At 38.0% G+C, this 14,305-nt stretch overlaps 1 protein-coding gene across 1 annotated transcript in view; it reads right to left on the bottom strand.

The window, feature by feature from the left end:
• The window catches only part of LOC120226162 (olfactory receptor 1J1-like), an 81,446-nt gene that overhangs the window by 23,229 nt on the left and 43,912 nt on the right, over window positions 1–14,305 (bottom strand). The window contains exon 2 of the mRNA XM_039224355.1: window positions 1,655–1,665. Coding sequence (XP_039080286.1) covers window positions 1,655–1,665 — 11 coding nt within the window. The remainder of the gene's footprint in view (window positions 1–1,654; window positions 1,666–14,305) is intronic.

Here is a 14,305-nt window from a genome sequence, read left to right as displayed (position 1 = left end):
TGCTCTGTTGCACACCTTCCTCATGGACCAGCTGTACTACTGTACAGGAGCTATCATCCCCTACTTCTTTTGTGATCTTGCTGTTGTGCTGAAATCCTCCTGCTAAGACATTTCCTGCAATAAGCTGCTTATTCTCATTGAGAGAGGATTGATCTTTATCCTACCATTGAGTGGTATCTTGGGCTTATATATCTACATTGCAGGCATCATTCTGAAGAATAATTTAAGAGAATCTCCAGAGCCTTGTCTACATGTGACTCTTAACCTCTTTGTGGTGTTTTTATACTATGGGACAATTGCTGGTATTTACTTTTTCCCTTCATCAGACAACAGAATTGCTCCCATTGAGGTACATGGTGGTTACCCCCATGCTGAACCTCTTCATCTATAGCCTGAAGAATAAAGACATGAAACATGCTCTTCAGAAGATCTTTAGAGCCAAGGACACCCCTCAGTGTCATTTGTTCAACCTTACAGTCACAGGTACTCATGGGGGCTGTAAACATGTCTCTTTTAAAAGTTGCAGTTTGGCCAGTTCTTATTAAGAATCTTTTTAACTCATGGGGCGCCTGGGTGGCTTAGTTGGTTAAGTGTCCGACTTCGGCTCAGGTCATGATCTCACGGTTCGTGGGTTCGAGCCCTGCATCGGGCTCTGTGCGGACAGCCAGCTCAGAGCCTGGAGCCTGTTTCAGATTCTGTGTCTCCCTCTTTCTCTGACCTTCTCCTGCTCACGCTGTCTCTCTCTCTCTCTCTCTCAGAATAAATAAAAAAAAAAAAACATTAAAAAAAAGGGGGGGGCGCCTGGGTGGCTTAGTCGGTTAAGCGTCCGACTTTCGCTTAGGTCATGATCTCTTGGTTTGTGGGTTCTAGCCCCGCGTCGGGCTCTGTGCTGACTGCCAGCTCAGAGCCTGGAGACTGTTTCAGAGTCTGTATCTCCCTCTCTCTCTGACCCTCCCCTGCTCACGCTCTCTCTCTCTCCTAGAAATAAATAAAAATATTTTAAAAAAAGGAATCTTTTTAACTCTTAACCTTCCTTTCTTGGTCTCATGTTTACTCTTATATTTATGTTCACTTGATTCTTCTTTTTCCTTACGTGCTATCTGATTTGTGTGCATTAATGGTCTGCAGTGAAAATGCAAGCCCTCCTATATACCCTGATGAAACTCTCTGCAAGCTTGTGAAACTTTGGTGCCTATTTCTCTGGGCTTTAGGAAGTTTTAAAATTTGTTTTCTTTAATAACCCTACCTGGTGTTGATATCAACACATATTTAAATTTTTTAAAATACCTGTTTATTTTTGAGGGTGGGGCAGAGAGAAAAGGAGACAAAGAATCTGAAGCAGGCTCCAGGCTCTGAGCTGTCAGCACAGAGCCTGACATGGGGCTCAAATTCATGAATTGCTAGATCATGACCTGTGCCAAAGTCAGATGCTTAACCAACTGAGCCACCCAGGTGCCCCTATATCAACACATGTTAATCTGAGTTTTCATGTCACTAAATTTTACTTATTTCATGTGTGAGAAATCCAGAAGTTAAACTGCTATATTGAAAGACATGAGCTATTGCATTTGGCATTAATCAAGTATTTAAATGTATATTTATTTACTCCTCAGCACATTTCTCTAATAAAGGTGTCAATATTTTTCAGATTTACAGGGACTCAAACTAAAAATCAAGGATATCAACTAAGCAGCTGCCCCCAAGACTTAACCTCAGACATATGTGACTTCAAAAAATCATGTGTTTAACCATATTACTTTATTGCCATTATTCTGATTTCATATATGATTGATCACTTTGGCTGTTTTATACATAAAGCATAGTGTATGTACTCTTTTGTGATCCCATTATGTTTTGTTCTGTATCGTTATAGTTAACTCATTCTCATGACTTCATCGTTTTCAGTTGTGTCTATATTCCTTAATTTATTTGTCCATTCCAGTTCTGACTGACATTTGGGTAACTCCCAGTTCAGGACTTGTGTATGTACCTCATAATAGAATTTTTGGAAGAAAATTTATGTATACTTCATTTAATTAACAGATTAATATTTTTAAAAGTTAGACACAGTGCTTGCTTCAGCTTTCACTCCTCCCTGTAATATACTTACTCACCAACTTTTATACTGTCCATCTTCTCTACTGTACACATTCTTATGGGCTGGTAGAAGTCATGAGTTGTGGTTTGAATTTGCATTTGTCTGATACTTCATGTAGTTTATCTTCTTTGCCTACACTTACTAGGAATTTGGGTATCCTTTTCATAAATGGTCTGTTCTTAGCCATTTGGTGCTGTTTTATTGGGTAGCCTGGTTTTTTCTTTCTGGTTTCTATGATTTCTTCATGTATATGTATATTCCTGAAAATAAGCCATTTGCTGGGAACATGTATTGAGAATATATTCTTTGTTATGTGGCTTGCTTTATTAATAATCTTTATGGGTCTTTTGATGAACAGAATTTATATGTCTTAACTTAGTCCTATGTATTACACTTTTCCCTATGTGGCTAACTTTATCTATATCCTATTTAAGAAATCTTTGTCTACCACCCCCCTATGACCCAGCAATAACACTGCTAGGAATTTATACAAGGGATATAGAAATGCTGAGGCATAGGAGCACATGTACCCCAATGTTCATAGCAGCACTCTCAACAATAGCCAAAACATGGAAAGAGCCTAAGTGTCCATCAATGGACAAATGGATCAAGAAGATGTGGTTTATCTATAAAATGGAATACTACATGGCAATGAGAAAGAATGAAATCTGGCCATGTGTAGCAACACGGATAGAACTTGAAGGTGTTATGCTGAGTGAAATAAGTTAGGCAGAGAAGGACAGATACCATATGTTTACATGTATAGGAGGATTAGGAGGAACTTAACTGAGGACCATGGGGGAGAAGGGGGGAATGGTGGGGGGAAAGGGAGAGGGGCAAACCATGAGAGACTCTTGAATGCTGAGAACAAACTGAGGACTGATGGATGTGGGGGGGAGGGGGAGATGGGTATGGAGGAGGGCACTTGTGGGGATGAGCACTGGGTGTTATATGGAAACCAACTTGACAATAAACTATTTGTAAAAAATTAAAATAAAATAAGAATTTTTTGTCTACCAAAAGAATTTGATGATATTCCCTAAGTTTTTATCTTTAAAAAATTTTTTTAATGTTTTATTTATTTCTGAGAGAGAGAGAGCATGAGCAGGGGAGGGTCAGACAGAGAGGGAGATACAAAATCTGAAACAGGATCCAGGCTCTGAGCTGGCATTCAATCAGAGCCTGAAGCAGGGCTCGATCCCATGAACTGTGGGATCATGACCTGAGCCGAAGTCGGATGCTTAACCAACTGAGCCACCCAGGCGCCCCTTCCTAAGTTTTTATCTTAAAAGATTCTTATTTTGCTTTTAATATGTGTATCTAAAGTCCATCTGGGTTCACTTTTGGTGTATGTTTTAAGGTACAGAAACAAATTAATTTTATTTTGTATGAGTATCCAATAGATATTACAATTTATTAAAAATGCCATCTTTCCCTAGTTGATCAAGTTTGCAACACAACAAACTTCTATGTAGTCTAAGTATATCAGTTTTTAATTTTTTGTCCTAGAGCTCACTTACCACAGCCCAGATAATCAAGACTTATTGTACAGCAGTTATAGCTACAGTCAGACACAAAAATGAGGTAAAAAGATCAGGTCAGGATAAATGGTTTACACAAACGTTGCATCTCAGAGGTAGATGGAGTAATTCCTATGTATAAAATTCATAAAATATTTTTAGGATATTTAAATAAAAGATACTATTATAAAATAATACATTGCCTTGATCTTTATCATTGCTTTTATTGTCTTGCTTACCAGTAAAAATTACAATTGAGAGTACTAATTTTCCAAACAATAAATCATTTCCATGAAAATTGCATGCTATTGAGGGGCACAGATTCTTTTAAGTCTTGGATCTCTACTGAATACAAAATACTCTGTCTCTTGAGTAATGCATTTTGTCACTTTACAGATTTGGAAACCAAGCCCTAATTAGGCTTGGTTAAATGATGTTGCTAAAGTCAGCAAGTAATAAATAGTTAAGAACATAAATTAAAAATTAAAATATATAATTTGTATTAAAACATTTTTAATGTTTTTAAATTTTTAAAAAATTGAATGCACTGTGATGAACTGAACCTTTTATTAAGAGCATCTTCAAATAGTTCCTGACAAACCATAAGAGACTCTTAAATACTGAGAACAAACTGAGTGTTGATGGGGAAGGGGGAGAGAGGAAAATGGGTGTTGGGCATGGAGGAGGGCACTTTTTGAGATAAGCATTGGGTGTTACATGGAAACCAACTTGACAATAAACTATAAAAAAAATAGTGCTTGAAATTCAGAATAATGTTATTAGTCAAATATAGGAGGTGAAAAAAAATCCATCCTTTCTCCATTCAATGAATCAAATGATTGAATATGATATATTGGCTCTTTTTTTTCTTCTCGAATTTCCATTTGAATTTCAGATTCTGCTTGACAATTAAAAAAGAAAACTATTTTTTATTTAGGATGGTATTCAAAATATAAAATAGCTTACAGAGAACTGACATTTTAAAGATATTGAATCTCTAATCTGGGAACATGTATATACATCTTGGTTATTTTTAACTTCTTATTTTCTTTGAAGACATTTTAGTCCACATCTTTCATTCAACCTTTCCCTAGATATTTCATATTTGTGTGCAATTTAAAATTTTTATAATCATTAAGATTTCATAAGATTTCATATTCGATTTTTCTACAATATAGAAATATAGTTGACTTTTCTATATCAAAGTCAATATATAACTATACTAAATTCATTATTCTTATAATTTGTATATTGTTTTGGGTATTGTAGGTAAGCCATAATATTACCAGTGGATAATAATTGAATTCTACCCTCTCAATATTTAGACTCTTTATTTCTTTATATCTACAAATGTGCTGGTTAAAGTTTCTGGTACAATCTTTTATTTTGTAACTTTATATACTTTATATAATACAAACTTTATATAAAACTTTATATAATAAAATCCAGCTCAATGATTTTTAATAAGCTTACTGAGTCATAACCTAGATGAAATTGATAAATTTCCAGAAACATACAACCTACCAACATTGAATGAAAAAAGAAATAGAAACCTTGAAGAGACCAATAACAAATAAGGAGATTGAATCAGTGATAAAACTCCCAATATAGGGGCGCCTGGGTGGCTCAGTCGGTTAAGCGCCTGACTTCGGCTCAGCTCATGATCTCACGGTTTGTGGGTTCGAGCCCCACGTCGGGCTCTGTGCTGACGGCTGGCTCAGAGCCTGGAGCCTGTTTTGGATTCTGTATCTCCTTTTCTCTCTGGCCCTTCCCTGCTCATGCTGTCTCTCTCTCTCTCTCTCAGAAATAAATAAAACATTTGAAAAAATTTTTTTAAAAAACCTCTCAATATAGAAGATCCCAGGACTAGATGGTTTCACTGGTGAATTTAATCAAATATTTAAAGAAGAATTAGCACCACTCTTCTTAAAATCTTTCAAAAAATTAAGAGGGAACACTTACAAATTCATTTTAGAAGAACAACATTACCCTGGTACCAAACCAGACAAAAGCACTGTATGAAAAGAAAACTAAAAGCCAATATCTTTTGCACAGTGAAAGAAACAATCAACAAAACTAACAGGCAAACTATGGAATGGGAGAAGATATTTACAAATGACACATCTGATAAAGGGTTAGTATCCAAAATATATAGAATTTATCAAACTCAACACCCCCCAAAAAAGTTCAATTAAGAAATGGAGGGGGTTGGGGGAGGGGAAAATGGGTATTGGGCATTGAGGAGGCCACTTGGGATGAGCACTGAGTGTTGTATATAAGCGATGAGCCATGGGAATCTACCTCTGAAACCAAGAGCACACTTTACACACTCTATGTTAGCCAACTTGACAATAAACTATATTTAAAAAAGGAAAAACAGCATTTACAAATAAAAAAAATGGATAGATGACAAGAATAGACATTTCTCCAAAGAAGACATCTAGATGGCCAACTGACACATGAAAAAATATTCAACATAATTTGTCATCAGGGAAATGCAAATCAAAACTACAACGAGATATTGCCTCACATCAGTCAGAATGGCTAAAATAAAAAACACAAAAAACAACAAGTGTTGATGAAGATGTGGAGAAAAAGCAATCCTCTTGCACTGTTGGTGGAAATGCAACCTGGTGCAGCCACTGTGAAAAAGAGTATGGAGTTTCCTTAAAAATTTAAAAATAGAACTCCCCTAAGACCCAGTAATAGCACAACTGGGTATCGACTCAAAAAATACAAAAACAGTTATTCAAAGGGATACAGACACTCCTATGTTTAGAACAGCATTATTTACAATAGAAAAATTATGGAAAGAGCCCAAGTGTCCATTGATAGATAAGTGGATAAAGAAGAGGACACACACACACACACACACACACACACACACACACAGAGGGGGAGGGGGAATATTATTCAGCCATAAAAAAGAATAAAATCTTGTCATCTGCAGTGACATGGATGGAGCTAGAGAGTATAATGCTAAGGAAATAAATCAGTCAGAGAAAGACAAATACGACATGATTTCACTCAGATGTGGAATTAAGAAACAAAACAAATGAGCAAAGGAAAAAAGAAGCCAAGACAGAGTCTTAACTATAGAGAACTGATGGTTCTCCCTAAACTGGTGGTTACCGGAGGGGAGATGGGTAAGGAATTGGTGAAATAGGTGATGGGGATTAAGGAGGACACTTGTCATGATGAGCAGCACTGGGTGATATATGGAATTGTTGAATCACTATATTGTATACCTGAAACTATTATAATACTGTATATTAACTATACTGGTATTAAAACGTAAAACAAAGCCAATATTTTAATGAACATAGATGCAAAAGTCCTGAACAAAATACTAGCAGACCAAGTTCAACAGCATATTAAAGGGATCATACACCATGACAAAGTGGGACTTAGCCGTGGGATGCAAAGATGGTTCAACATATGCAAATCAATTAATGCAATATACCACATTAACAAAATTAAGAAGAAAAAACACATATCATCTCAATAGTTGCAGAAAAAGAATTTGATAAAATTCAATGTACTTTTATGATAAAAACTCTCACAAAACTAGGAATAGAAGGAATTTACTTCAACATAATAAAGTGTATATAGAATAAGCCCACAACTAATACCATATTTAATAGTGAAAAGCTGAAAGCTTTTCTTCTAAGATCAGTAACAAAACTGCGATGCCCATTCTTGCCACTTCTATTTAACATACTACTGGAAGACCTAGTCAGAGCAATTAGAGGTGATATTTATAAATATAAAGGTTGTTAGTTAACTTAAAGGAGAATAAAGTGGGAGGGATTTTCCTCCCTGATTTAAAAACTTACTGTAAAGCTGCAATAATCAAGAAAATGTAGCACTGAAATAATGATAGACATGTAGAACATGTAGACATGTAGAACAATGTAACAGAATTGAGGGTCCAGAAATAAATCTCTAAGGAATAAACCTTATTTTTGTGGTCAGCTGGTTTTTGACATAGGTGTGAAGGCAATTCAGGGGGGAAGGGACAATCTTTTCAAAAATAGTGCTAGGGAAAATGGATATTCCGCATGCAAAACCTTCAACTTAGATCCTTACTTAATACCATACACCAAAAAAGTTAACTCAAAATGGGTCATTTTTGACATATAACAACTATAAGGCTTTTAGGGAAAAAAAAAGAGAAAATATGTGTTTCCTTGGGATAGGCAAAGATTGCTTCGATGATTCACAAAAGAAAAAAATGAGAAATTGGACTTCATCAAAGTTCAAAACTTCTGCTCCAAGAGAAAAACCATTAAGAAAATGAAAAGCAATGGGTGCCTGGGTGGCTCAGTCAGTTAAGCATCTGACTCTATTTCTGCTCAAGTCATGATCTCATGGTTAGTGAGCTGGAGCCCCACATCAGGCTCTGTGCTGGCAGTGTGGACCCTGCTTGAGATTCCCTCTCTCCCTCTCTTGTGTGCTTGTTCTGCCCTTGCATATGCAAGGGAAGGAAGGAAGGAAGGAAGGAAGAAAGGAAGGAAGGGAGGGAGGGAGGGAGCAACTTATTAGGAGAAAATATTTGAAAATTATATATATGATAAGAGTCCAGTCTCCACTTAGGATAGAAAACTTCATACACAAATATCCCATGCCGTAGTGCATGTGCTGTCAAGATAGGAAGAAGAGTAGTGCACACACAGTGAGATGTGGGCATTCAGAGAACAGGTTGTGAATGAATAAAGAGTTCACTAGGCTTCAATGCTGAACTGGGTACCAAACAGCTCTAGGCCACCTCCTCCTCTGTCTCCTCCTCAAACTCACCCTCCTCCTTGACCCTGGCAACCTGGTATTGCTGGTACTCAGACACCAGGCCGTTCATGCTGTTCTTGGCCTTGGTGAGCTTCATCTCATCCATGCCCTCACTTATGTATCAGTGCAGGAAGGCCTTGCACTCAAATACAGCCATGAACTGCTATGAGATGGGTACCTGAACAGCTCCAGGATGGTCATGGTGCTGCTACTGGAGGTGGTGGACATTTTTGGCTCCTGGAGCCGAATGTCACAGACAGATATTTTTACATCACTGGGATCCATTTTCATTCTTTTGTATGTGGATATCCAGTTTCTTGGCACAATTTATTGAAGAGACTATCCTTTACTCATTGTGTATACACTCGACTCCCTTGTCAAGGATTAGTTGATGGCATATGCATGGGTTCATCTCTGGGCTCTGTATTCTGTTACATGGTCTACACGTTTTCAAGTCAATAACATATAGTGTTGATTACTGTAAGTCTGTATTATAGTTTAAAGTCAGGAAGTGTGATGCCTCCCACTTTGTTCATTTTTCTCAAGGTTGCTTTGACTTTTGTAGATCACTTGTTGTTCTCTAAGAATGGAATGAATGGTGGCAGTGGAATATGTGCTTTAATGCAGTTTGGGGTCAGTGGTTTGGGAGTCTATAAAGGCTAGTACTACTCTATCTGGGCCTTTCTGTAATGTATGGAGAGACAGATTCCATTGATGGATTCTTCAGAGGTCAAGGGTATTCATGGCCTTTCCACCTTCTCATGACCAGGCAGAGGGGATGCTGACATATCACTGACTTTAGGGACACTTTCTTCTGGGACCCTTTCGTCCCTGCATAGGATCCATCTCAAGAGACAGGCAAAAATTGCACAATTAGTTCTGTTGGCTTCTTCTCTAACAGAAGCTTGGGGTTGTGTTCCCCTGGGTCTTTTGCTTATTGGTCAATGTGCATCTTCCCGCTCATTATTCTAGCACTTGTGAACAGGCATGAAGGATCCTAAAAACCGTTAGGCCATGGAGACATAAGAGAGGAGTATTCAGGTAGCAGCCAGGACCAGCAAGAATTGGCATAGATTGGAGGAAGGTGAGGAACCATTACTTGGCCTAGATTTGTGCATGTATGTGAGGACTAGAGAGAGAAACAGAAAAGGGTATTTATGTTGCTTGTGTTTTTAGAGGATAACAGACTTGCACACTGACTTCTATGATGTTGCTAGCCACATGTGGTCATAAAGTTAAAATGAATTAAAATTAACTGAAATTACAATTTTAGTTCCTCGGTTGCAATAGCTCTATTTCAGGTCATCAGTCACATAGGCTACTGCTGCTATAGTGGACAATGTAGATATAGAGCATTTCCATCATGGTAGAAAGCCCTATTGTATAGTATACCATGGAGGGCTGGAATTGCTTGCCAATGTGTGCATGTATGCTTGGGTGTGTCTGTGTGGGTGTCTGCATGTTGCTTCTTTTTATGTTACTTGTATGTTGTGTGTGACTGTATGTGATTCTTATTCTGCGTAGTGGGGATTTTGTATGTGTGTGGTTTGTGAGTTGCCTGGATGACTGGATGTGGTGTTTGCATGATATTTTAAAATATAATTTATTGTCAAATTGGCTTACATACAACACCCAGTTCTCATCCCAACAAGTGCCCTCTTCAATGCCCATCACCCATTTCCCCCTCTCCTCCACCTCCCTCATCTATCCTCAGTTTGTTCTCTGTATTTAAGAGTCTCTGTTTTTAACTATTTTTTCCCCTTCCCTTCCCCCATGGTCTTCTGTTAAGTTTCTCAAGATCCACATATGAGTGAAAACATATGATATCTGTCCTTCTCTGACTGACTTACTTCATTCAGCATAATACCAACCCTCTTGCACTGTTGGTGGGAATGCAAACTGGTGCAGCTGCTCTGGAAAACAGTATGGGGGTTCCTCAAAAAATTAAAAATAGAACTGCCCTATGACCCAGCAATAGCACTGCTAGGAATTTACCCAAGGGATACAAGAGTGCTGATGCTTAGGGGCACATGTACCCCAATGTTCATAGCAGCACTTTCAACATAGCCAAGTTATAGAAAGAGCCTAAATGTCCATCAACTGATGAATGGATAATGAAAATGTGGTTTATATATACAATGGAATACTACTTGCAAATGAGAAAGAATGAAATCATGACATTTGCAGAAACTTGGATAGAACTGGAAGATATTATGCTGAGTATATGATTTTTATTTATTTATTTATTTTTAAATAAAGGACAGACTCCAGGAAGGCCTTTTTTTTTTTAATGTTTTATTTATTTTTGAGATAGAGACAGCGTGAGCAGGGGATGGTCAGAGAGAGAGGGAGACACAGAATGTGAAGCAGGCTCCAGGCTCCGAGCTATTCCTCAGCACAGAGCCCAATGCGGGGCTTGAACCCACCAAATCGTGAGATCATGACCAGAGCTGAAGTTGGACGCTTAACTGACTGAGCCACCCAGGCACTCCGAGTGTATGATTTTTTAAACAGCTTTATTGAGGTGTAATTAGTACAAAAATCTGTACAAAGTTAATGTATACAATTTAATGAGTTTGGACATATGCATACACATTTGAAGGTATCACCACAACCAAGGCAACAGACATATCCATCAGGTCTCAAAATTCACTTGTGCCCCCTCTTTTTTGTGGTTAAAATAACTTAAAATGAGATCTCCTCTTTTCATGAATTTTGACGTGCACAATAAAGTACTGTGGACTACAGGCACTATGCTGAATGGCAGGCCTCTAGAACTAATTCACCTTGAATAGCCGAAACTTTATATCAATAACAGCTCTACCTTTTCCCCCACACTCCATTGGTAACTACCATTTATTCTCTGTTTCTATGAGTTTGACTCTTTTAGATTCCTCTTAAAAGTGAAATTAGGCAATATTTGTCCTTCTGTAACTGGCTTGTTTCATTTAGCATAATGTCCCTCCAGGTTCATCCATGTTGTCACAAAGAGAAGGATTTCCTTCATTTTTTAGGCAGAATAATATTCCATTGTATGTTTATACCATGTTTTATCTATCCATTCTTCTGTTGATGGACATTTGGGTTGTTTCCACAACTTAATTATTGTGCACAGGACTGCAGTAAACATGGAAGTGCAGATATATCTTTGAGATCCTGATTTCAGTCCTTTCTGTTATATACCCAGAAGTGGGATGGCAAAATCATGTGGAGTTCTGTTTAATGTTTCAGGGAAACTCCATTCTGTTTTCCATAGCAGCTGAGCATTTTAGAGCCCCAGAAACAGCACAGAAGGGTTCCTTCTGCATGCTTTTGAAAGTTATGTGTGACAAAATGTTTCATCTTAAAGATGAATGCAAGTTGGTATGAACCCATGCAAACTTCTACACTTTCTTTTTTTTTTTTAATTTTTTTTTTTAATGTTTTATTTATTTCCAGGAGAGAGAGAGAGAGAGACAGTGTGAGCAGGGGAAGGTCAGAGAGAGAGGGAGTCACAGACTCCGAAACAGGCTCCAGGCTCTGAGCTGGCAGTCAGCACAGAGCCCGACGCGGGGTTCAAACCCACAAACAGCGAGATCATGACCTAAGCGAAAGTCGGACGCTTAACCGACTAAGCCACCCAGGCACCCCGCAAACTTCTACACTTTCAACTAGAGATGAGTATAGGTCAGAGAGAGCCAAAGCACAGCACCTTGGGTTTGTTTCTGTGTTACTTTGTGTGTCTGTTTTTGTGCCTAACACACATATATGTGGGACATAGCAATATGTATATACATTCGAACTAGGGAAACAGCATCATAGTCTGACTCTTCTCTTTTCTCAGTCTTAGACATAAACAGGAAGCTCTAAGCAAAGTCCTCTTTATGCTAAGTTGGTGGCAATTTGTCCATGTGGTTTAAAGGCTACTGAATTTCTCCAGGGCCCCAAGTTTTCTTCATTGATCTTTAGTGATTTCTACATTTCCACATTGGGTAACATGGTGTAGTTAATTCTGGAACTTTGTCTAGTTACTCAGATGACAATGAATTCTGACATAACTCCTCAGTCCAATAGCATCTGTAATATTTTGATTCCCTAGCCACATCATTGGGCAAATTCTCATGTCACTCACATTGCATATATGCTTAGAACTCAGCCATTTTGGAGGTGCCTGAGTGGCTCAGTCGGTTAAGTGTCCAACTTGGGCTCAGGTCATGATCTCACATTTCATGAGTTTGAGCCTTGCATTGGGCTCTCTACTGTAAGCACAAGGCCACTTCATATCCTCTGTCCCCCTCTTTCTCTACCCCTCCTTGCTGGTTGTCTCTCTCTCAAAATAAATAAATAAACTTAAAAAAAAAAAAGAACTCAGCCATTTTGAAGCACTGGAGATAGAAGGGGATGATGGCAGACATGAAGAAGTTATTTATTGGCAAATTTATTTAAAATGTGGTAAGTCAACTGCTGTGGATGAAGTATTCTTTAGGGGCCCTGGTTTGGGCCTTCACTGTTTCCCTGAATGTGTGAGAGAGACCACAGAAGTAAACACACATTTTCAGTAAGCTATTTGATCTTGCTTGATGGCCTATTCATACCTCCGTTGTCTTTAATTCCTGACCTGTGATCTAGGTCACTCATCCTTCCAAAACAGTGAGTTTATTTATTTAATTTGTTTGGTCACCCTCCTTTTGATAGATTTATTTTAAAAAGATTTTATTTTTAAGTAATCTCTACACCTAATGTGGGCCTTGAACTCACAACCTCGAGATCAAGAGTCTCATGCTCTCTACCAACTCAGCCAGCAAAACACCCCTTGACTGCTATCTTTATTTATTAACTCATGTTGATATATTTTCCAACTTAAATTTTTTTATTTTGATGAAATATGCATAACATAAAATTTATTATTTAAGTAATTTTTAAAATGTTTTTTATTTATTTCTGAGAGAGAGAGAGAGATAGAGTGAGCAGGGGAGGATCTGAGAGAGAGGGAGACACAGAATCTGAAACAGGCTCCAGGCTCTGAGCTGTCAGCACAGAGCCCGACGCGGGGCTCGAACCTACAAACTGTGAGTTCATGACCTGAGCTGAAGTCGGACACTTAACCGACTGAGCCACCCAGGGGCCCCTAAGTAATTTTTAAGAGTGCAGCTCTGTGGCATTAAATACATTTACACCATCACCACCATCTACTTCCAGAACTTTTTTATCTTCTCAAACTGAAACTGTGTACACTGAACAGTAATTTCTCATTTCCCTTCTCCCTAACTGCTGGCCACCACCATTCTACTTGTTGTCTCTATGAATTTGACTATTCTAGGATCTCATGTAAATGGAATCATACAGTATTTATATTTTGGTGACTGACATATTTTAGTCAGCATAATGTCAAGGTTCTTCCATGTTGTAGCAGGTCAGGATTTCCTTCTTTCCATTCCATTTTATGTACATAACACATTGTGTTTATCCATTCATTTGTCAATGGACACACATTGTTTCCATCTTTGGCTGTCATGAATAATGCTGCTTTGAGAAAGAATGAAATCATGCCATTTGTAGCAATGTTGGTGGAACTGGAAGATATTATGCTGAGTGAAATAAGTCAGTCAGAGAAGGACAAATTTCGTATGTGGATCTTGAGAAACTTAACAGAAGGTCATGCGGGAAGGGAAGGGGGAAAAATAGTTACAAACCAAAAGGGAGGGAGGCAAACCACAAGAGACTCAAACTGGGGGTGGATGAGGGGGAGGGGAAAATGGGTGATGGGTATTGAGGAAGGCACTTGTTGGGATGAGCACTGGGTGTTATATGTAAGCCAATTTGATAATAAATTATATTCATAAAAAAATTAATAATGCTGCTTTGAACATGGGTGTACAAATATTTGTTTGAGAACATTATTTCAATTGTTTTGGATATATAC

Source organism: Hyaena hyaena, unplaced genomic scaffold (genome assembly GCF_003009895.1).
Source record: "Hyaena hyaena isolate Hyena2069 unplaced genomic scaffold, ASM300989v1 scaffold_1627, whole genome shotgun sequence".
NCBI lineage: Eukaryota > Metazoa > Chordata > Mammalia > Carnivora > Hyaenidae > Hyaena > Hyaena hyaena.
The sequence above is the reverse complement of the archived record's forward strand: the minus strand, read 5'-3'. Positions and strand labels throughout refer to the sequence as shown.